Source organism: Cottoperca gobio, chromosome 1 (genome assembly GCF_900634415.1).
Source record: "Cottoperca gobio chromosome 1, fCotGob3.1, whole genome shotgun sequence".
Lineage (NCBI taxonomy): Eukaryota > Metazoa > Chordata > Actinopteri > Perciformes > Bovichtidae > Cottoperca > Cottoperca gobio.
This window is the reverse complement of record NC_041355.1, coordinates 18075463-18097130: the sequence shown is the minus strand read 5'-3', so window position 1 is coordinate 18097130 and position 21668 is coordinate 18075463. Positions and strand designations below refer to the sequence as shown.

The 21668-nt window shown below is 41.5% G+C and overlaps 1 protein-coding gene across 2 annotated transcripts; it reads right to left on the bottom strand.

Annotated features, from left to right (window-relative positions):
• Window positions 1–6345: 6345 nt before the first annotated feature.
• Window positions 6346–21432, bottom strand: slc2a15b (solute carrier family 2 member 15b). Of its 2 annotated transcripts, none has more exons than XM_029436134.1 (12): window positions 21267–21432; window positions 19167–19280; window positions 15815–15975; window positions 15553–15677; window positions 14801–14946; window positions 13992–14124; window positions 13570–13757; window positions 11839–11949; window positions 10782–10883; window positions 9799–9874; window positions 8483–8610; window positions 6346–6995 (listed from the first exon to the last, which is right to left on the bottom strand). In XM_029436134.1, the coding sequence occupies exons 1-12, from the start codon at window positions 21309–21311 to the stop codon at window positions 6768–6770; spliced, it is 1557 nt and encodes a 518-aa protein (XP_029291994.1). In that variant the 5' UTR covers window positions 21312–21432; the 3' UTR covers window positions 6346–6767. The 2 variants fall into 2 exon arrangements, with proteins under 2 accessions (XP_029291994.1, XP_029292003.1); XM_029436143.1 differs by having other exon boundaries at window positions 19167–19265.
• Window positions 21433–21668: the final 236 nt, after the last annotated feature.

Below are 21668 nucleotides of genomic sequence, written 5' to 3'. Positions count from 1 at the left end.
GTAAACGTTCACATCACCACCCCACCACACATGACTGGATCAGCAGTGATCCTGAAAACCATCTTTTGTAAAAGTGATTCTTTCTTCAAAATCTGGCGCGGAGCCACAGTTTATTTTTGCTGGAGAGGTGGACGGCGTGCGGCACACCAGCAGCATGCAAAAAAAGTGAAACTGAGGGACAACCCGTGATCTTGAGGTTAACCATAACCAGTGTTTAGCCTGGACAATCTTTGGCCACTGGTCATTACAGCACCATGCGAGGCCCTGCTGTACTGCTGTCAACGCACTGTGCTTGGCAGGGACTTTGTACAGCAGAATGTGAGTGCAGAAAATATGTGTTCATAACTGTAGATTTGACATTTAAGTTTTGAACTGGTCATTTTGATGTGTCAGTGACTTGCGGGTTGGCTGTCTTGTTTGAAGTGATGTGTTGAAGCGAGGACGAAAGGCAAATGTTGCTGTTTTGAGAGAAGTCAAAGTGTGTCGGTCTGATGAGTGGTTAATGGGCTCCCCCTGCTGTCTCCTGACTTCCTCACAACTCTCTGCACTGACCAACTTCCCATTACTGTGTGAGAACAGCTCAGCTAATGTTCTGACTTGCAATCAACAACAAAGCACAAGTGGATGTGATGCATTTAGATGCATAGATGAACATTTCCCTTCATATCTGTATTTCTGTGAGCACACTTCTTCTTAAAGGAGTACTTAACTATCACCATTAATATTCCTCGTGGAGGCATTCGAGAAGTTTTCTTCAAGAACTCAAGGTAACACGGGATGAGTAATTGGTATACAAATGGACAGTTTGTGGGTGAAGTATTCCTTTAAGCCACTTATCCTTCCTCTTCCTTCCTCCCTCCCTCCTGATCTATAAATACTCTCTCATCAGCAGAGGCTGGCTGAGAGAGTCTTCGACCCCGGCCTCTCTCCGTCCAGCAGAGCAGTGATTTATGGGGGCTCAAGCTGGTGCTAACCTTGCACTTGGGTCCTGGCAGTATAAATGATGGCAGGTCAGTGGCACTGAGAATGGAGGGGAGAGACTCTCTTTCTCCACCTCCGTCTCTCTACCTTCTCTCTGTCCTGTTATCATCAGCGTGATGGAGACATCATCATCATCTCCCGGGAGTATAAATAGTGCTGGATCAGGTGACAGAGCCGGCCCCGGCCTTTGATGGGAGCTTTAATTTCATGCCTAATTTCTCTCGGCACAGAGAGGATCGATGCTGCCCTGCTCGTGCTCCCCATTCCTCTGCTGCAAAGACAAGAGAGCCGAGAAGGACAAATGTTCGCCCCTGAGTGATGTGCATGCTCTAAGACATTTAGCTTACCTGTAAACACACATATGTGCGGACATCCTTCACGAGGGTGCAAACACATTGACGAATAAATGCCAAAAGCCAAGACACACATGCCGAGGTCCCTTTCTGCAGCCACGGACGACTCAAACGATCAATACAGTTGGAACAGATAGCTTTGGAAATAAGGGCAAATATAACTACACAGCTACCCACCTGTGTGTTGTGTGTGTTACACATTGCCATGGTGATAAATTTAAGCCCTCTGTCCCCGCTCGCAGCCCAAGGGAGGCATTGAACTCTAGCCCCTCCATAATGACTTTGTCTACCTATCGATCCGGCCATGATCCATGTACTGTAATTCTTATATCATCAGCCCCGGCCCCAGCAATAACTCCAAGTCATATTTCGGGGCCTCCCGTCCACTTGACAACTTAATGATGCAGGGGTCCTTGCCGAGTTTGGACTTTCACCCTCCTCCTCTCCCTTCCTCTCCTCCTGCAGGGCTCTAATTTCTCCTTGTTCTTTCAGACTAATATCAGCAAAGGCACAGAGAGAATGTTCTCTCTAAGGACTCCTCTTAGTGAGTCACATATCTTCTCCTTTTCACCTCTGTGTACTTGCAGTATTGCGCAGGGTTAGTGTCTGGGACTGCCGTGCATCTGTCTCCGATTTGGAGCACAGCCCCTGCAGGCTCCCGAGGAGACTCAGCCGTCCCTCTTTAGACCCTGTTCTTTTTCTCCCGTTGAGCCGGGGCTATATTTCATTGTCATTTCAACCCTCTCTTCCTAGCCTGGGTGTAATAGCATGAGATATATGGGCCCTCGCATCTGCAGTCTTCGGAGCTTCCTCAGCCCTTTTATAAAGCACTGTCAGAGTGACAAAACAGCCGCCCCTGGGTATTCGGGGCACAGATGCCCCCTCCATCCCGCGGCAATTTCTCAATATCCTCCGCTGATCCTTTTAGCAAAGAGATAACATCTGGGTCTTTGGACAGGATGAGTTGGAACAGTCATCCCGGACCAGAGTCGTAGCTCATCTCTATAGCTCTGTCTGCCTGCAAGCCATAGGTTGTCTGTCAGCTCTGTTTTTATAAGAGCTGATTTAGGGAGCAGCCTTTGAAGCCTGAGCCAATAGAGAACCACGGGAGCATGCAGGACCTTTTTTTTATACTTCGATCCAGTGCTGACACACCTGATCGTGCTAATCAAGGAGCGTCAACCTGTCGATGCAAGGTGTTGTTCATTACTGTGGCTGTTTGAGAGGCTCAAATGGTGTTCCACCTGGCCGCAGAGACACACAACAACCTCATAACAACCCGAGACATAGCCCTGATTGAGATGTGAGTGAAAGAGGGGAGGAGGAGGGGGATAGGGGAGCAGATGGGCTCTACAGACAATTAAAGCCGCATCTTCTGTTGTGGTTCCTCCACTTTGTTCCTGTCAATCCTGCCTCATCCTCGGTGACATCCATCCTCTTCATAATGCCACTGCATTCCATTCCTGCCCTCACATTTCTACCCCACCTCACATCATCCTTAAGCTCCTCACCTCCCTCTCACACTCTCATCCACAAGACACACAATCTCTCTCCTCCCTCCCTCAGCCTCACCACCACCGTCACCACCACCCCTCCCTCCCTTCCTCCCAGCCTTAATTGGGAGTCAGGGAGAGCAGTGGAAATCGCATTAACGCAGGCCCTGCCTGGGTGTGCCATCCATCTTCTTTTTTATTACGCCGCGCCGGGGCTGCCTGGGTGCTGCCGTTCGATTTGTCACCGGCCTCGTTCGCTGATAACAGGCATTTGTCATCGCCTTGCCTCCCTGTTAATGTTATCATCTCCTCCCTGACAGCCGCCCTCCACCGGGGAGCGCCGGCGACAAAGCACATCCGTCAAGCGAATATTTCCACGGCTAAGGGGACCGCACACTGCAATAAGCCACATTAAAGCACTTATGAAGGGTGCAGGCCGAGTATGTGCGTGTACGCACCGGTGCCACAATGCGCGCTGGAGTGTGTGCCGCGTGCGCGCGCACACACACACACACACACACACACACACACACACACACACACACACACACAAACACACACGACACACACCACGCACGCACGGCGCGCAGGAGCGTGTAGTGCGCTTGTCAGTGCCGTAAAAGAGGAGAGGTGGGGGCCGACAGGGAGAGGAAGAGGTAATTTGTTGCAATTAATTACGCAGTGAGTGTGGCTTTGTTGTGTGGGAGAGCATTTTATCTGTTGGAATGCTTCCTTCGCCAGGCTGTGATGCTATTTGTTTGATTTATAGTTTCTGCCTGCCTGAGGCGGAGTGAGCCTGTGTGTGCGTGTGTGTGTGTGTGTGTGTGTGTGTGTATGTGTGTGTGTGTGTGTGTGTGTGAGTGTCTTTCCACATGTGCACAATGTGCTGTGGCATTATCCACAGAAATGTACTGTAGTCTCAGTGACAAGGAGCCCTTTGTTTTTGGGAGTGAAGTTACATATGAACAGCCGCACGGCCCCTGTTTGTCCTCTCTCCGGACTGAAACTCTGCCATCCATTTGTCATTCAGCAGCAAATCAACAACTTCAAAGGTTGACTCTCAATCTCCCAACCTCACCTTTTTGCTTGCTTTACTGTGACAGGAAGCCATGTCTGAACGTGTTGTGACACTCTTTACTGTACCAAAACAATCCAGATGTGATGTTTCCAACCCTGGCCTGTTCGACCCTCTTCTCTCTCTCAAGCAGGGATGTGACAACATGTATCCATTCTGCCTCAGTTGGGGGTTTGCAGGGCCCCTGTGCTGACAGATGGATCCGCCAGCCTAAAGGCAGTGAGATGAGATGAGAGAGAGAGCAGCGCAACTTCCCATCCTTCTACATACTGTATGACTCCCAGATTTACCATACAGCGTCACATGGCATGTCACATTTGCAACCCTGGCTGGCAGAGGACTGCAGTCAGGATGGTCGTTTTACACACTGAGAGAAGGATAGAGTGACTCTTCAGACGATGATCCCGATACACAGTTTGAGGTGGATGACGAAAATATCAGGATATGGTCATAACCATCCAGAAAGCAGCATTATGTTAAATACATAGTATCATAGATCCATATACTGAAGAGATGGAAGCTTGTTGGTTGGTTATTTCTGATAACACTAGTGTAAGACATTTAAAGATACATTTGTTTTATCCTTGAGGAGGTCAAAAGATCATGTGTTGTGTGTTCTGGAGTTATCGGCCTCAGGTCAGTCCTTCCAAGAATGAATAAAAGGACTTTGGTAACACTTTCTATGTAGTCCATGTCTATAATGCATTATAAACGTTCTTATAATGTGTTATAATCAGCATTTAGCACTGTAATTATAGTTGTAAGTACTCATACATATTCATAATGCTTTATACCAATAATTATAAGACAATATACATTTTATAATGATTTTTAGGGTTAAGTATCATATTACTTCATAACTTATCGTCACTCACTAACATTTCTTTGCACGCCCATCTGTAACGCATTATAAACAGACTTATAATGCGTTATACAAGTGTGCTGTATATAGTACTATATATGATTACATTGCATTATAAAATATTATAATGTATTAAAAGTATGGGAATTATAATACACTTTCATCCTTGCAAACATTTTTTATTGTTATAAAGCATTATGAATATTTATGAGAAACTAAAACTCTAATTATACAGTGCTATAAACAGATTTTAGACAGACATTATAGGTATGTTTATAATATATTATATATTATAATTGTAATTCTTCTAATAAGTCACCCTTTTAAACGTTTATAAGTTAGTTAATGGCTTGTAAATACTTTAATAATGCTTTATAAATCACTTATAAGTCCTTAACAAGAACCACTTTTGGGTTGCGCATTATTTATAACCCTCCAGCATGTGACGCTTGCTTTGTCTTTTTAGCTCTGGAGTTCATCAGGGAGACCCCTCGTCTGAACCACTTGACCTCTGACCTTCTCCTAAAAGAGCTCCAGAGCATCTGTAGTACACCTTTTTTTTTTTGACAACTTGAGGCATCACCTTTAAGTTGATATGGCGGATCATAATGAAATTATTGATTATAGCCTCTTTAACATTTACAACTGGAAACTTGATGAATTGTTGTTAAAACCTTTTAACTGTTGTGTCTGTCTTTGTATGCTCATGTCATGGTGGCAGGGATTCACAATCGTTTTATACCGTCATTGACTGCTAACGCCTCTGTAGTAAGTGATCAACAACTGCTTCAGTAGCAAAAACCATTTCCAGCAATCTGTTAGGCTCAAAAACTGACATCTTAAAAAAAGGTTTGGTCTCATTTTGAATCGCAGTTATGATCCACTAAAGTTATGATCCACTAAAGTTATGATCCACTAAAGTTATGATCCACTAAAGTTAGGCACGATGCGACATGAAGAATCCCTGTTTTTGTTATAGTCACCGCCATCTTGACTGTAAGGGAAAATTGAGTGAGATTAAACTCTTCTTTGTTTGGGAGGGGACTCAGGGGAGAGGGACACACACCTGGCAGAGATCTGCACTTTACTGAGTGTACTGTTCTCGTGTTGTGTTTCATGAATAATGTGTATTTCTGCTGTAATTGCAAATGTTTATCGTTATGTTTACGGTTGTCGTTGGAGAGATAGAATAATGCCAGATAATGAGTTTTCTCTTTATATAACTTTCTATGTGTGGAGGCAATTTCCGGTAATTGGTCGTCACCACAGCTGAATGTGACGTACATGTGACGTATTGTGGTAGCACAGAGGTGCTGCTCCGCACTTGATGGTGCAGTGGGGTAAACTAGCTTACTGTATATGAATATGTATTGTGATTATGAGAATAATAAAGACAAAAGAGAACAGCCTTCATTTATTACCACAATATTTTATATAGATCTTGTAAAACAGGCCAGTTAAAAACGACTGAACACACTTGTATGGCTACTTTGTTTGTGATATATTGATAAATTATAGCTCTTTAACAATCTTTACATATATGTGCATCTATTTGGACGAGACATATGAAATGTCTACTACAGCAGCCACAATATCCAGCTCTCACAAATGACAAAGTGAACAAAAGACGAAACAAACACAGCTGAACGCTGTGAACATACAGTAACAGATATTATTGGATGATTCACACGATGTCTTGTGACTTATTTAACCGCCGAATGAACCATCCGAGAAATGGCATATCTTCATTTAGTTCACCGATGGAAGCCCTGTCTCAGAGCTGTTATTGCCGTGTAAAACTGGAATTATTGTGTGTGTGGAAAGTGTTTTTAGGCATTGTGCTTTGTGGTTTTCACCATGAAGCAGCAGATCTCTTTGTGGCCACAGAAGTTCCACCTTTTATCTCTTCTGCGGTTACTTCAGTTTTAGTCTTTACTTTGGTCATTACAAACCAAGAAGGCACACGGAGAGACCATCATGTAGGACCGCCGCCTCGCCCCTTCTTATTTTTGGTTGTGGAGGCCAAGGGTTCCATAGCCGTTCATCACAGCCATTTTGAGATGCCCATTGGAATTCAGCTCTTCTTCGGGGATTTCGTTCTTGGAGGCAAACATCTGGCTGATCTCCATAAAAGTTTTGTTCTTGGTCTCAGGAATAATGAAGATGGCGTACACGGCCACTCCCAAGCAGACCGTACAGAAGAGCAGGTAACAGTAAGCGCCCATGGTCGCCTGTGGTGGGAGGACACACAGAGTAACGTTGAATAAAAGACTACAAATGCATGACCAAAGAAAAAGTACTGTTTCGACTTCCGAAATTATCCAAGGAAAGCAAAAGGAGACAAATTGGAGCAAAACTCATAGTTCAGCAACAGTTTGTACCTCAAAACAACTTCTGCTTACTGAAAGGAGATACAATTGTGATGTGAAGTGACAGTGACCATAAAAACAGGTTGAATTTGATCCAAAACATGACCAGAGAATACAACATGTAGGCTACTTTGGATTATAATAATGAATTAGTTGGACTAAAAACAAGAGACTTTGAATGGTTGGCTGCTTGGAGTCAGCAGAAACAAGCTGTAAACACAAAAGTGTCCCAATCATCTCCTTTTTGTGGAGAACGTGTGGAGCACAGTTGCTTATTAACACATACAGTAGATTCAAAGTAACATGATCATTCATTTGGAGTCATGTTTGTGTAATATTCACTCTCCTTTTTTATAGAATTGGATGTAGATTAAACATATTTTATTCACCATCATCTTAAGAACATATCTGGATCTTTAGCTAGCTAGCTAAATGCTCTGCTATGTTCACCAGCTAGCCGCTACCTCATATTTTAAGTAACATATATTGTATGTATTCTTTTGTATTGATAAACCTTACTGTTTAATCTACATCCAATTCTATATAAGCTATATTCTTTTCTATATTTTATTATTATTCTTTACATTATTCTGCACTTTTTGCACTTCTGGTCAGATGCTAAACTGCATGCTATTGTCTCAGTAGCTGTACTCTGTTTAATGACAATAAAGTTGAATCTAAACTGTTTCGCCAAAGAAAGTAAGTCATTTGAGCTGAAAATATTGATTAGTGGCAAATGGCTAAAATGGCAATACTGGGAAGAAAAAACAAATGATGTGAACATGGCTTTGTTTTTAAAGAAGTCACAGTCAGATGTGAAAATTGCTATCAATTTATTCAAAGTGAGCTCAGTACAAAGATTGCCAACGATAAGACGTTTAGCCTTGCAAAAATATGGTTTTGGACAGCTCTGAAGTGGTTCTATTCATAGGGTTTCTATTAAATCAAATGAAATTAAAGCTGATCACATGACAAACATGTGTTGTTAACATTTGTCGCCAGAAAAATCAAGCGGATTTACATTATCACTTTCCACTGTCCTCTTTACTTTGCGTCTGTTCAACGACACTGAGGACGACGAGCGACAGCAAGGTCGCTTTTAATTAGTCATTTTATTGTTATTTGGGGAGTCGCCTCTATTCACACAAAACCAGACAGCCCATATCTTAATTGTGTCTGACAATGTGAGTGCAGCCACATCATAAAGTTGAGATTCTCAATGTCAACTGGAAACATGCAGAATAAAACAAAACATTTGGGCACATGAGATGTTCCTTTTTGACCCTGACTGTATTTCAGGCAGTGAACCCATGAGAAAAGCCAACAGTGGAATTAGATTTCTCTCTGACCTCTAGGAAGGGAAAGACAAAGCCGATGGTGAAGTTGGACATCCAGTTGAGGCATCCGGCCACTGTGTAGGCAGCCGGTCGGTGTGACTGCTTAAACAGCTCTGCAGTGATCAGGAAAGGCACACCGGCTAAACAGAAGAGACGAAAACAAATTTGTATTGTTTGAATTTTTGACAACACATAACTAGGCATCCTATCAAACCGACATAATACAAATCACACTTAACCACTCAAGTGCAGCTGTATGAATCTATTGGGTGTTGTGAAAATAACAACAGCGTCTTCATTCATCAATTAGTTTATCAATATTCCCACTCAGGACTTTTTCTTTGGCAGTCATTCAATAATAAACAGAACAATGATAAAACAAATGATAAATATTCCTCATTTGCTATTACATTACAGCCATTCTTCATTATGTGCTCATTATTACTCAGAGATCATAGATTGAAATAAGAGGAGGATGTTTGTCAACCTCGCAAAAGTCCAACTCGGCACCACAAGAGACAGAAAACCTGAGCTAGGACTTGTGCAAGTCATTAGTTTGATATGCAGAGATGTTGTCCCATCTTTAAAACGCATAATTCCTCATTGTTAGAAGTGAAAGCCATGAAGGAGAAATATCCATTAGTAAAAGCTCTAATGATGAGCTTTCCCAACGACGTCCTCATTATCTGTTCACGATAATTGCATGGAGGAAGGTTTAATATCGTCAGACCAATAACAAGGCCATAATTTGTCAACATCTGCGGTATGTAATGGGGGGCGTCATCGTGCATGCGAGGTTTCGTCTGAAAGGAAACCGTATTCATCACGGCTAGCTTATGAACAATGAGCCATTAAAAGTCTAATTGCAGCAACAGAAATCCTCGTCGGCGTGCCGAGGTATGGATTTTTGCCGGTTTGACGAATGACGCTATGTAAACCAGATTCGTTCTAATTCATCATCCTCGCAGGTCCACTCAACGGGGCTCCCAAAGTTGTAAACTATTGCCTCTTAATTCACTTCACTCAACTCATCCAGAGTACACATGGCTGTGGGAATGGATGTAGTGTGGCAGTTATGATTTCCTAATTTACAAGACTAATGAAATACAATATCTCTTCACAGTCAGAGGAGGAGTAGGGAGGGAGGGATGCTGCTATAAAAGAAATAGAAAAAAGATTTGGGGCCTGCTATTGTGCAAGCTTCCAGCAGGGTGCAGTGTTATCTTACACACAGGACAGACTGAATGTAGTGGACATACTGTATGTACGAACTGGAAACATTTAAAAGAGGTTTCAAGTGAGATGCAGAGAGTTCTTGAAGTGTTTACCTGGACCTATGCAGAAGCCAGCAATAATCCCAACAACACAGCCCACGCTGATGTAGCGCATGAAGGGCATCTGCTCCTGTGATTGGTCAAACACAAGTCATGAGTCTGAAGTCACAAGTTGTTAACTTTAGTAAAACAATTGACAGTTTTCCACAATTATCCATTTAGCTATATTTAAGAATTCTGACAGAACATATTAGTACCATGATGTGTACCATGTGGGGTTCCTGACATTAACTTCATAAAGACGTCTTTGTTTGTACTATAAGTAAACACTCGGCTCACTACGGTTTATAGGAGAGAACTGTTTTTAAATGTTCACTAATGATCTGGTAAATATTTGTCATTTTAATCTTAAAAGGATACGTTCACAGTTTTTCAAATCGTCTTAAACAATCAATCAGTCCATAAATCACACGTGTCACATGACACATTGCTGTAATCATTCCTACAGGCTATTCTCTAATAGGCTAATCTCTCCCTAATGTGATTTCAATGTAAGTGATGGGGGACAGAAATGTATTAAAAAGTTTATCTGAAGCCAATATGAGGTTTCATCTGTTTGAGTTAGACAAATCAAGTGGATGTGTTCCAGATGTTACAGCCTTTTTAGTACAAAACTCCCTCTTTTCGTTATTAAACTTCCATTTCAACTCAACGGGGAAACAAAAAGAGAGAATTCAATACTTAAAAGACTTCTTGCCTGCTCTTGATTTGTTTAACTTGGACTGCTGAAGCCACCGCTAAACTTCAGAAGAAGAAACTTTTCAATGTTCACATGGGCACCTATTCTTTAATGATGTTGTTATGCAAAAAAACTACAACCATAAATTAGACACAGATTTTAGTTTATGTAAATGACTATGTAAATGTGGTTATGCCCTTAGCTCCATTTAAAACAACGTACTGTATGCCCTGCGCCACAATCTGAAAGTTAATGTTAATATATTCCTAGCGGAGCAGGGCATAAGATGACACTTTACCTGGAAGAGGACAGACAATGTGATCCCAGCACAGCAGATGCCCATGAAGAGGAAGCCGCCGATGATCAGAGGTCTTCTGCCCAGACGCTCGATTGTGAAACACTGCAAAACGGACAAAGAGGCAAGAACTGCTGTGATTGGTTCTCAACACGAGACATCATTCAAGAACTTTTCCTCCTCTCATCATTGATTTCAGCCCATTTTTTATATTTACCGGTACACCACAGACACTACATGGATTATTCCATGTTTTCATGTAACACGTAGGGCAACTTTGATTAGCCGTTTGGCTAAATCTGGCACATTACATCACTCTCATGTTAATTAATGTGGGATGTCCCTGATAAATAAAAAGCTTAAGTAAAGATAAGTGAAGGAAGATGTAAAAACAAATTCAATGATATGTGCGGTCACTGTTTTTGTATGTATTCAATGTGTATTGTTGTTGGATAAGACCAGTGCCACATACTACAGTATCAATAGACCTAATCCACAGAAGACATGTTTAATGTTTTCAACTACACCTGTGCTTTTCCTGCTGTGACAAGCCAAAATGTCTGCTGTGAAAAAGGTCTTTATACTAACCTAGTTTGCAAAACTCTTCTTTAGATTGGCCTTTATAAAGTACACAGAACAATAAGAAAACAGACAATGATACAATCAAATATCATAAAAACATAATGAAAAGTACCCGATCCTTCATGATGGAGTTGAAAATAATATTAGTCATGATCTGTTTTCTAAATTTAAGTTCTGTGGTTAAAGAGTTAAAAAAAAAAGTGATGGTTATTTCCATTATGATTATGATATACGTCAAGGATTTGAATTCATCCATGTTTTTTATGATTAATTTATTAACTGTCAAGTCAATAAAAACGCTCATCGCAAATGGTTTGTTTTGTCTACACATCGAAACCCAACGTGGTCAATGTTACACTGATGTAAAATGGAGAATAGCAACAAATCCCCACATTGGATCCACTGATTAAACACCAACTAAAATAGCATCATACAATATGTTTAAAGTGATAATGATAAAGTGATAATGTGTACTCACCCCCAGCATCCCAGAGATGACCTCAATGGCTCCAGTTCCCACAGTTGTGTACTGAATATTAAGATCTGGGATTCCTGCGTCCTTAAATATGTCATTTGTATAGAACCAGATCTGAAATCGACAGTGACATGAAGTCCATTTATACGATGAATGTGTCTGACCACAGACAGACACCCGCCCCCCCACACAGACAGATGCTTTCTAACTCAAAGTTTGTCTTTTTTTTTTCTTCTAAAAAGTCACTCTGCTTATTTGCAGTTTCCACGTGATTCATCATCGTGATCATTATCATCACGCCGACCATCACTCATGCATTTGAGATACAGCGTTTCATCAGCATAGACTTCTGACAAGTGCTCCCCTTGAAATTAATTTGTGTATTCTCATTAATCACACTTTGCTGATGCAACATCCATCATTGATGAGGTGTGGACAAGATCGTGATTGGTGCAGTTAAATGCTGTCTTGTTGATTTAGTAACCATACGTACGCTATTTCATCACCATTGCCACACTGAAGTATGCAAACACACGCCTATCTCAAAGCAGAAAACATTCACAAGCGATTTGAAAAAGTTAAAGAATTTGGACCAGTTGTATTGTTTTGAACACATGAATTGTCTCACTTAACTGAAATCTACCTTAAAAACAGAAAACCTTCGTTATTTCTATCGCTGCAATGCTCGACAATTAAAAGATTGGTGACTCGATGGACTCAAAGGATTGCCGTTTGACTATTTATATCCATATATACTAGGATAATTATCTTCTTTCTTTCCAGTAGTCTTCTTCATCCATCCATCTGGAGTCATGTCCTAGATAAGCAGAGTAAGCAGAGCAGCCCAGCATGTTTCCCTCTGAGACTTCCTCCAGCTCTTCCAGGACCAAACCCAAGGTGTTCCTGGGCCAGCTGACTGAAGTAGTCCCTCTCGTGCATCGGGGTGTTCAAGGTCTTCTCCTAACAATTACACAGCCAGAGGGAGGCCCCTTAAGGGCACTCTGCACCTGTCTGAACCGTCTAATCTGAATCCTCTAAACTCTGAAGTCGTCCTGGTTCATTAAGCTCCTTGCCCTGTTTGAAAGTGATCTGTGCAACGCTGTCATGAAATCAGTTCTTTAGGTCACTAGTTGTTAAGAAAAATTGTTCAAGATTCTGTCCTTGGTGAAGTGGTTCCAGATGTGCAGAACCTCATGATACCTCCACAGTGAAAGAATCAGATCTTTCTTGTTCTTGCTGACATCAGTTTATAACATGTCCCTTCTTTGGAACAACAGGCACATTTTCACTTTAAACACAGATTGTTTGCACACAGCGTTCAGACACATGGATTCGTCTGGGTGTTTCAAGCCTTCCAGTGTTCCTGGGACAGTGGGACCAGGTGAGGTGTACCCCTGCTGGGAAATGGTACTAGCATGTGAGCCAGCATGCGTAGAGCCTCCATCCACATATAAAGATGTCTCTGACTTTGTGTGTAGATGGGTGGACCTTCCCATGTGGGGTAGCGCCTACAGAGAGGCCCAGGACATAATGAGGCGTGGTTCTGTTACCCCCTGCTTAGTCGCTCAGTGGCTGCATGTGGGACTGTGATGTATGGACAGGAGGAGGTGCAGATGGGTTGAGCACAGCTGGGATCTGTGGCAATATGAGCTCTCACTCTTGTATAGTAAACGCAAAATGTGAGCAGACACGCACACAAAGACAGAGGGGACACGCAACGCTTTTCACACTTACTGCATCGATGCCAGACAGCTGCATGCCGATGTTGAGTACCATGATGGTGATTACCTGCCAGCGAACACAGCGGTCCGTGAGCAGGCCCCAGACAGAGAGGGTCTGGATGGAGGACAGAGAGCGCTGTTCCTCCTGCATCTCATCAATCTCCGCCTGTATGTTTCCTTTATGACGGTACCACTTCAGGGCTACAGGTTAGAAAAGAAGAGCTTTTACCAGAAGAAGAAACACCAATCCTCACAACAACTTAACATTCAAGAGTTCAGTGAGCACAAAGTATTATCAGACATGAGGATCATTTCAAAGAAGAGAAACAAGAGCTGCAGGTCATTAAGAGAAATGATGACACAGTCTTTACTCCATTTAATCAAACATACAAAACCAGATTAGGAGAAGAGAAAACAAAGAATCTACTTCCTAACCTTCAATGGTGTCATGAATATTTCCCTTCTCTATCAACAGGTACCGTGGACTCTCTGGAAACCATGGCAACAGCATCAGCTGGATGATGGTAGGGAACACCACAAGGGACAGGAGCAGAGGCCAGTGCTCTTCCTGCGTGGGGAAAAGAACATGACACATTACTTGATGCAACAATCAGCAGCGTTTAGTGATCAACCTATCATCTTTAATAAAAATGAGATGGGGTTAACCAAAAGGCGTGGTACGAAGTCATTGTGCATTTTAGCTTAATTTTCTGTGCAACTGTTCCAGACATCAGTTACCCCCCCCCCCCCCCCCTACTGTAACTGGGCAGATTCAAGAGAACATCGCCAGTTGTACCAGATTCAGTTAGAGAAACATGAATGGGAGGACGAGGAAAGCTACTGGGTCAGCTGGACATGTCATATAAATGATTGGTATCTAATTATAACACAACAGTGTGTTCACGTGCTACTTATTCATGCTTATAAGTGATACGTGAATGAGCCGTGTACTTAAAATAGTTTCAAGCTCAGGTCTGCGAGGAAAATGAAACAACATCTGAGAGATAGAGAGATAGAGAGACAATCAAAGACAGGACTGGCTGCCACAGCTTCAGTACTTGAATAATCTGGTACTATGTAAACTACTACTTGACAGATGAAAGATGAAGCTGTTCACACTGGTACAGCATCGGACCAGAGAAAGAGAGTAACTTAAAACTTGAGACATTTTCTTTCAAAGTGTTACCCAGCCGCCCACACGACAGTACACCTGTGTAGCGTTTTGAACGCCACAATGATTGTACCTTTCCCAGCAGTTCATGGAGTCCCAAGACCTGAGCGAGGAAGACTCCAAGACAAATGTGAATGCTGGGAACGAGGCCCAGGAAGCCTCGCAGGTTCTTGGGGGCGATCTCGCCGAGGTACATCGGCACCACACTGAGAGAGATTCCTGCGGGGGAAAAAAAAAGTTTACCATGGGCTGAACAGGCGAAGATTAGCATCATTTAAATGTTTGTTTCATTTTCATGAAAAACAGATTGGATGTTAGGCACAACAAGAAGAAACGGCAAAAGAAATGTTGTTCATATGATTCAATGTTCTACTTTTCAGTACCAGTTATATAACATTTCTAAATGTCAGCCATTGAATTCCTGTCTCCAACATGATGAAGTTTGATGACGTTTGAAAATACAGAGCCCAGACTTCATTGTGCTATCCCTGACAAAGTCTGATCTGTTGTATTTTATAAATACATTTTATAAGAATATAAATAAACCACAAATGAAAGCAACCTTTATTTCCACAGACATTTGTTTGTGGTTCAGTTTCTTTGAATGGCCAGCTTAATATTGGATTATTGAAGATAAATTGATTTGATAAAGGCCTAATGAACAAAATCAAAACTTTAGAAGACAAACAAACTAATGTGCATGAAACAGCTCTGCATATGCTAAAGTACAACACACATGCAGTCCTGTAATGTGCTATTGTAGCTTTGTGCTATTCAGCTGCAAAAAAAAAGTTTTCCCGTCATTCAGGAAACAGGCAGGCCTACCTGAGTGGACTCCTGTGATGAAGCGTCCTATAATGACCATCGCAGGCATCCTGCACACTCTGCTGAAGCCCATAAGAGCTCCTCCTATAAACACCAGCGCAGCGGATCTCACCAGTGTCCCTTTCCTGTTCGGACACACAGTGATCCCTCTTTTACCAAATGTTCTCAAAGATAAGACGTGTGTAACTGTCAGACGCACAGGCTGATGGCATGTTACGATCACATGTGTTATACACCCAAAATCATCCACGCACACACTAACCTTCCATATTTGGTTACGAGTCGGCCCACCAGCAGGGCCCCGATCATCCCACCGATAGCAAAGATGGACACGGTGAGGGAGTACAAGACGGTGAGGAGCTCCTCATCCGAAGTCCAGTTGTAACTTTCTTTCAGCGTCTCATTGTAGAAGCTTTTGATGTACTGGTGGAAGAAAGAATAGAATTAGTTAATTTAACATTAAAAAGATACATGAATGCATTACAATATATATTATCTACAAGTACCATATCTTGTTTTTCCAGTAAATCACATTTTGCCTTTGCAAAAGGCAAAATTATACTTGCAAGATTTAATTTGCATACTCCAAAAAACCCTGGAGCATAAAAAATGGTGGCCATGAAATTTGATATTGTCAGATGAGGAACTATTTCCCACAGTGCCACACTGCCAAATGTCAACATTAGTCTTGCCATTTCCAACGCGTTGGGTGTACGGTGCACAGGAGGATGGGATGAAGAGATGTTTTTAAATCAGCGGGAGAGGCAGCCATATTGAGTCGACAGGAAGCTCATCGAGCCCCCACAGTCAGAGTCAAATCAAATTTGACGATTAGAGATCATAAACTGCATGCTTGATAAAATGACAGTGGTTGTTCTTGTGGTGTGACAAAAATTTACGGCGAGGGCCAACAACATCCATCAGATTTGATTCAGGTTTATCTGACAGTGAAGACTCCGCTGAGATCAGGCTGTCCTGGAGAACCTATTACATTAAACCCAATTCATCTCATGAGACACAATTCAGTCACTCTCTGCGAAAAAGAGGCATCAGAAAACTGCAAACAGGAGACGGAAAAATGAGAGTTCATTGTACTTTGTGTGAGTGTTGACACTGATCGACGGATTAAAAGATGAATTATTTTGTTTGTTGAAATAGTAAGGACTCAATGGATGGTGCTGAGGGAGTTCAGTGGTGAAAAGAGTGGAGAGACATTTTAATTCATCAATTTGTCATTGAACTCTGGACAGTGTGTGTCCAATTTGTCCCAAGAATGTCTCCAACACGTGCGGGGAACTTTATAAAGTGGCAGCGGGTATAGTTCTGGCAGATAGTGTAGTTATGACCTTGCAACTGCCTGTTGCTGATTGAGCAAGAATTAATTGAGGTAACCAACAGATCTTGCATGTGTAATCAACATACCTGCTGTTTGAAAGGGAAATACCTTCAACATGCAGGCAGTTGTGGATGACAGATGCTGGTAATGATCAGACATGGCTCTTTACTCAGCCTTGTTGGCCTTCTTGCCAAGGTTTTGTTTTCGGTTTGGTTTGTTTGTCAGCAGAATTACGGAAAAACTACTCGCCCATTTTTTATGAAACTTGGTGGAAGGGTGTAGCATGGGCCAAGGATGAATCCATAGAATTTTGGGTCGGATCCGAATCACGGGCGGATACACACATTGTTTTTCACTTATGGAAACAGCCTTGGTGCCCTTCTAGTTCTACTTTTAGGAAGAAATAACTCCTGGGAAACCACAGAAAAGTACAATTTTACTAGTGCAACCCTGAAACTTTCCTGCATTAAAATAGAGCCCTATATTATAGAGACCTCATTGTCACATAGCAAGAAATCAAAAGTGAGATGAAAATAGATGTTCATAATCGACAAGAAGGGAAATTCACATATGATCATCCGACTTCTGCTGAACGTTCGACAGAAGCTCCTTTGCATCGTGTCAAGCTTTAAGTCAAATGGTCTGTATCAAAGTTTGTTGGAACACATACTATAGCTGGAGTGATGAGCCAGTGTTACATGATTACATTAGTTTGGCTGATTGGAAGCTATTGTTCTGCACTTAAATGGTTTCACCTATTTGAAGTTAATGTCCTTGCAAGGTTGTTGCTGTTCGGAGTTGTATCCTCATGATTGTTTGCACTTATTGTAACTCGCTTTGGAAAAAAGCGTCAGCAAAATGAACTGTAATGTAATGATGTCTAGACCAAAATTGTAAACAAACACAACAGGCTACTAAGAAAGTTATTATGACGTGACCGGTTAGCTCACACAGATTCTTCCCTTCAACTTTCAAGACAAAATGAAATATCAAGGCCAACACATTTGATTAAGGCTTATTGAAACACAATGATTTAAAAATCACAATGTAATATTGCTACTTAAAATATTTAATAACCCTTTTGCTGCAGAAAATCTGCCTAAAATAAACAGTTGAGGGAGTCAGAAACAAGTTTACTTCTCTAATAATGTAATCTGATTAAGACCCACAAAGCCAGGAACTTTGTTCTTTACGTATCCTGGAAAAACCTCTTCGCCCATTTTCTCTCAACTAACCATCAGCTGAACCTTCTGCCACACCTAAAGTTAGATTTGGAGCACACTGGTGTAACTAATGTCAGATGACACAGTGTCAACAGTGAATCCTACAAAGGGCGCTGAAGTCACATGGACCATGTTTAAAGGTTTAACCTCACCACATTAGTAGCAACTTGGAATATGTGTGACAATGAGTCTCCAATTGAACAAGGAAATGCCGGTAAAATCTACATGTTACAAAAGAGAGGTTGGGACAATGAAGAGCCGGGTGCAAGGGGTCGAATCTACAGAGAGTTATGACCGAATCTGCGGTTCCCCACAGCTTACGGAGAATCACTGTTTAACTGTCCAACCTGCAACTGTCTCTCAACGCTCTCATAGCATTGTTTTCAGGGAAGAGACCCTTAAAACCCAATGTAGGCTATACTACCATAGCATTTAGTAGCTAAAGAGTCAAATATTTCCATCAGGAATTGGTAGAGACCAAAAACGGAGCTAAAAGAGAGTGAATATTGGACATTCCTCAGGTGGACACAAACAGGAGAAATTAACTTAAAAAGGTCAATGTTGTGTTCTTCATGTGGGCCCAAAGCAGCAGTTGCAGCTCTTTCCATGAAACTGCCTCCTGGGAACATTACCCTACACTGGCATGAGATGTGGCACTGAAGCTCACATGCTTCTATGTGAGAGGGATGCTCCATGGCCAAGCAGGAATGGTTCCCAGCTTAGTCAAAGCACCGCAGCAAATCAAACATGGAGGAACGGAGCAGAGCACATGATGGATAAAACCGACAGGACATCGATGACACGGTGAGGCTCACAGCAGCCTCTAGATTTGATACACACACCCACATGACTACACATGACAATGAAATACGATATGATCTTTACTGTGTCTATTAACAGATAAAAGTAATCCGTAGCATGGATAAAGAGTGAGTCTCCATCATTCAGTCTGGAAATATTTGGGGTTAAGTGTAAAACAACTATTTTAATACTTGGGTGGATGATGACGGGCAGCGATGAGAACGATGATTATCGCAATGGTAATGTTGACAAACCTGTGCAGGAGAGTTGACGACTGCCAAGTTGTAGCCATAGAGCATGGAGCTGCCGAACGAGGCCAGGAAAGCCACCGCCAGCAGAGGCTTTGTAAGAGGCTGAAGGGAAGATGACTAGATAAGACAAGTCAGACGCCAACACAAGTTACACAGTAATGAGTTATTACACTTTAATACAATACAATTAATAAGTATTAGCTTTAAGTGCTTGTCTTTGAAGGGATTTGTAAAATAAATGTGACTGGATCAGTGGAGATCCCATATAAAATAAAGGATGTGTATGCCTTCAATATTGAAATAAGCAGTGTTACAGTCAAAAGCCTATATTAATTAATTGTTTATCTCTACATATAGTATTTATGTTTATAGAATATGTATATGTGTGTGTTTTGTATGTGTATATTGAAGTATATATCATTACTGTTGTTCTTTTGGTGTAATTTTGATTTTTAACATTAATGTAGCTTTTACTATTTTTATTTTACTTGTCCATTCATTTATACCTGCTGTTTATTTGTTTTTAATCTTTATTTACTTATTTTATATTTTATTTTATTTATTTATTTATTTATATTTATTTTTTTGTGAATATTCATCCGTAAAAAGGCATGTAACCTCTTTTTTTTTTAATGTCTGTGAAGGAAACAATAAAACATGTTTAAAAAGCCTATATTAACTATCTATCTGAACTAATTATCTAAGCTAGATATTCATAATAAGTATGGGTTCTTTGTTTTTCTCATGGCATCTTAGTTAAAAATTATCTGAATCAAAGAACATTATATATGGACTACTAAAAAGCTTTAAAACGAAATGTTGTGTGCACGTCGGGTCTATTTTCTACACTTGCCAGAAGCCTGCAAAGAGATTAGCTCACTCTGTACGAGTATGCAACCGCATTATTATAAAGGGTATATGTGTGTATCTGTGATCTTTGGACTTTGCAGCAGAGCTGAACCGGCACCAAGCGTCTCGTGACTCAATCAGAAGAAGTGAAACAAGCTGGCATCTGGATGCGGGCCAGATCCCAAACTTGTAGCTCTCGGAGAGGTATGAGCTGAACAAATCACTAGTTTTCAGAAAACACAGATTTCATGAAGCAAAAAAAGCTCCACTTCTTAGGTCGAAGAACTTGTGTAGTGTTCTCCTGTTGACCACGCCAAAGTCACATGAGCCCCACTCTGTCTTTAAAAAAGGAACAGGGGCAGTCTACTGTATTTTTATTGGGAACGGCCTGCAGCTACTCTCTTGGCTGCCATCCTAAATTCCAGCACACAGAGTTAAACTGACCTCCAAGGAAGAAGGTCAGCAGGATTATAATGTGTTTTTGAGTGTCCATACCTTTGGATGGAGCAGGGAGAAAACTAACTGCCCCTCACAATAATCGCACCCATCAACATCATGTTTTCATCATTTTAAATAAAATCAGGGATTACAATACTTCACTATTCTTATATATTAGCGGGCCAAAAGGAATCCACCAATGTGAAAATGTTGGTTGTTAATACAAGGAGCAGAGAGAGGAGGCTCTCAGTCTCTGCTCTCTGACAGAACAATAACAGCACAGATGCTTTAAATAAACCTAATTTAGCCGACTAATAGACTGAAGGATGGAGTCAGACGACTTCACGTGAAAATAGTTCACAGCAGATAATGCTGTCCAGTCTGCATTTAATTTAGGTTGATTATCTGTCGGATGTGCAGCTCTTCACATGTTGCATCAGTTTGGTCAAAGCTCTGGGCGACTACTAAGACTTTTACTATAGTTTGTTTAGACCTCTTTCGTTTTGTTGGTTTGATTTGTGATTAATTTTGGTGCAATTAAAGGCTGTTTTTGAACAAAAGATGTGGATACTGTTTTATGATTGGTACAAATACACTGTATATCTATCTATAGGCTACATAGAGTCTAAATGTATCTGTCTGTGTTGATAGTATTGAAGGCAATTAAGTGTGTATGGTTTAAATTCAAGGTCAGGTCAGTATAATCTTACAAAATGTTCTAAAAATGATGCGACAAAAAAAAAGGTAGGTGTTGAAGTGAGATGTTGCTCTACGCGTCGATCATCTCTTTAATTAGATACTTTTATGAACACTCACCGTGTCAGGTTTTCCATCGTTTTCCAGAAGTAGTTCCTCCGCCATTTAATTCATGAATAATTCCTCCCCTTGTGTGCTCTGCTCGTCTGAGATCAGATGCAGGCTCATCCGCATAACTTTTTCAAACTCTTCACTCCCCCATTTGTAGTTTTTTTTTTAGACATCCTCGCGAGGCAGAGAGGAGGCGTGTCGTGTTGATGGGCAGCATTAACCAGTTTATCCCAACCCGAATGTCGGTCTATCAGCGATCACATGAGCCAAGTGGTTTCATCCGGTTGTTATTAAACAGCCGATGACTTGCGTGACAAACTGTATCCAGGGGCGTTTTCAGGATTAATCAACATGAGGGGCCGAGCTCAGACACAGGGGCACTTTACCCAGAAAGGGGGGAAATCGGCGAAA

Coding starts and splice junctions, on each gene's coding strand:
- slc2a15b (XM_029436134.1), bottom strand. CDS start 21,311: ATGGCGGAGGAACTACTTCTGGAAAACGATGGAAAACCTGACACG. Junction 15,976..19,166: donor TCGTCAACTCTCCTGCACAG/GTTTGTCAACAT, acceptor TTCTTCCACCAG/TACATCAAAAGCTTCTACAA. Junction 8,611..9,798: donor TGGCTTCTGCATAGGTCCAG/GTAAACACTTCA, acceptor TCTTCTGTTTAG/CCGGTGTGCCTTTCCTGATC.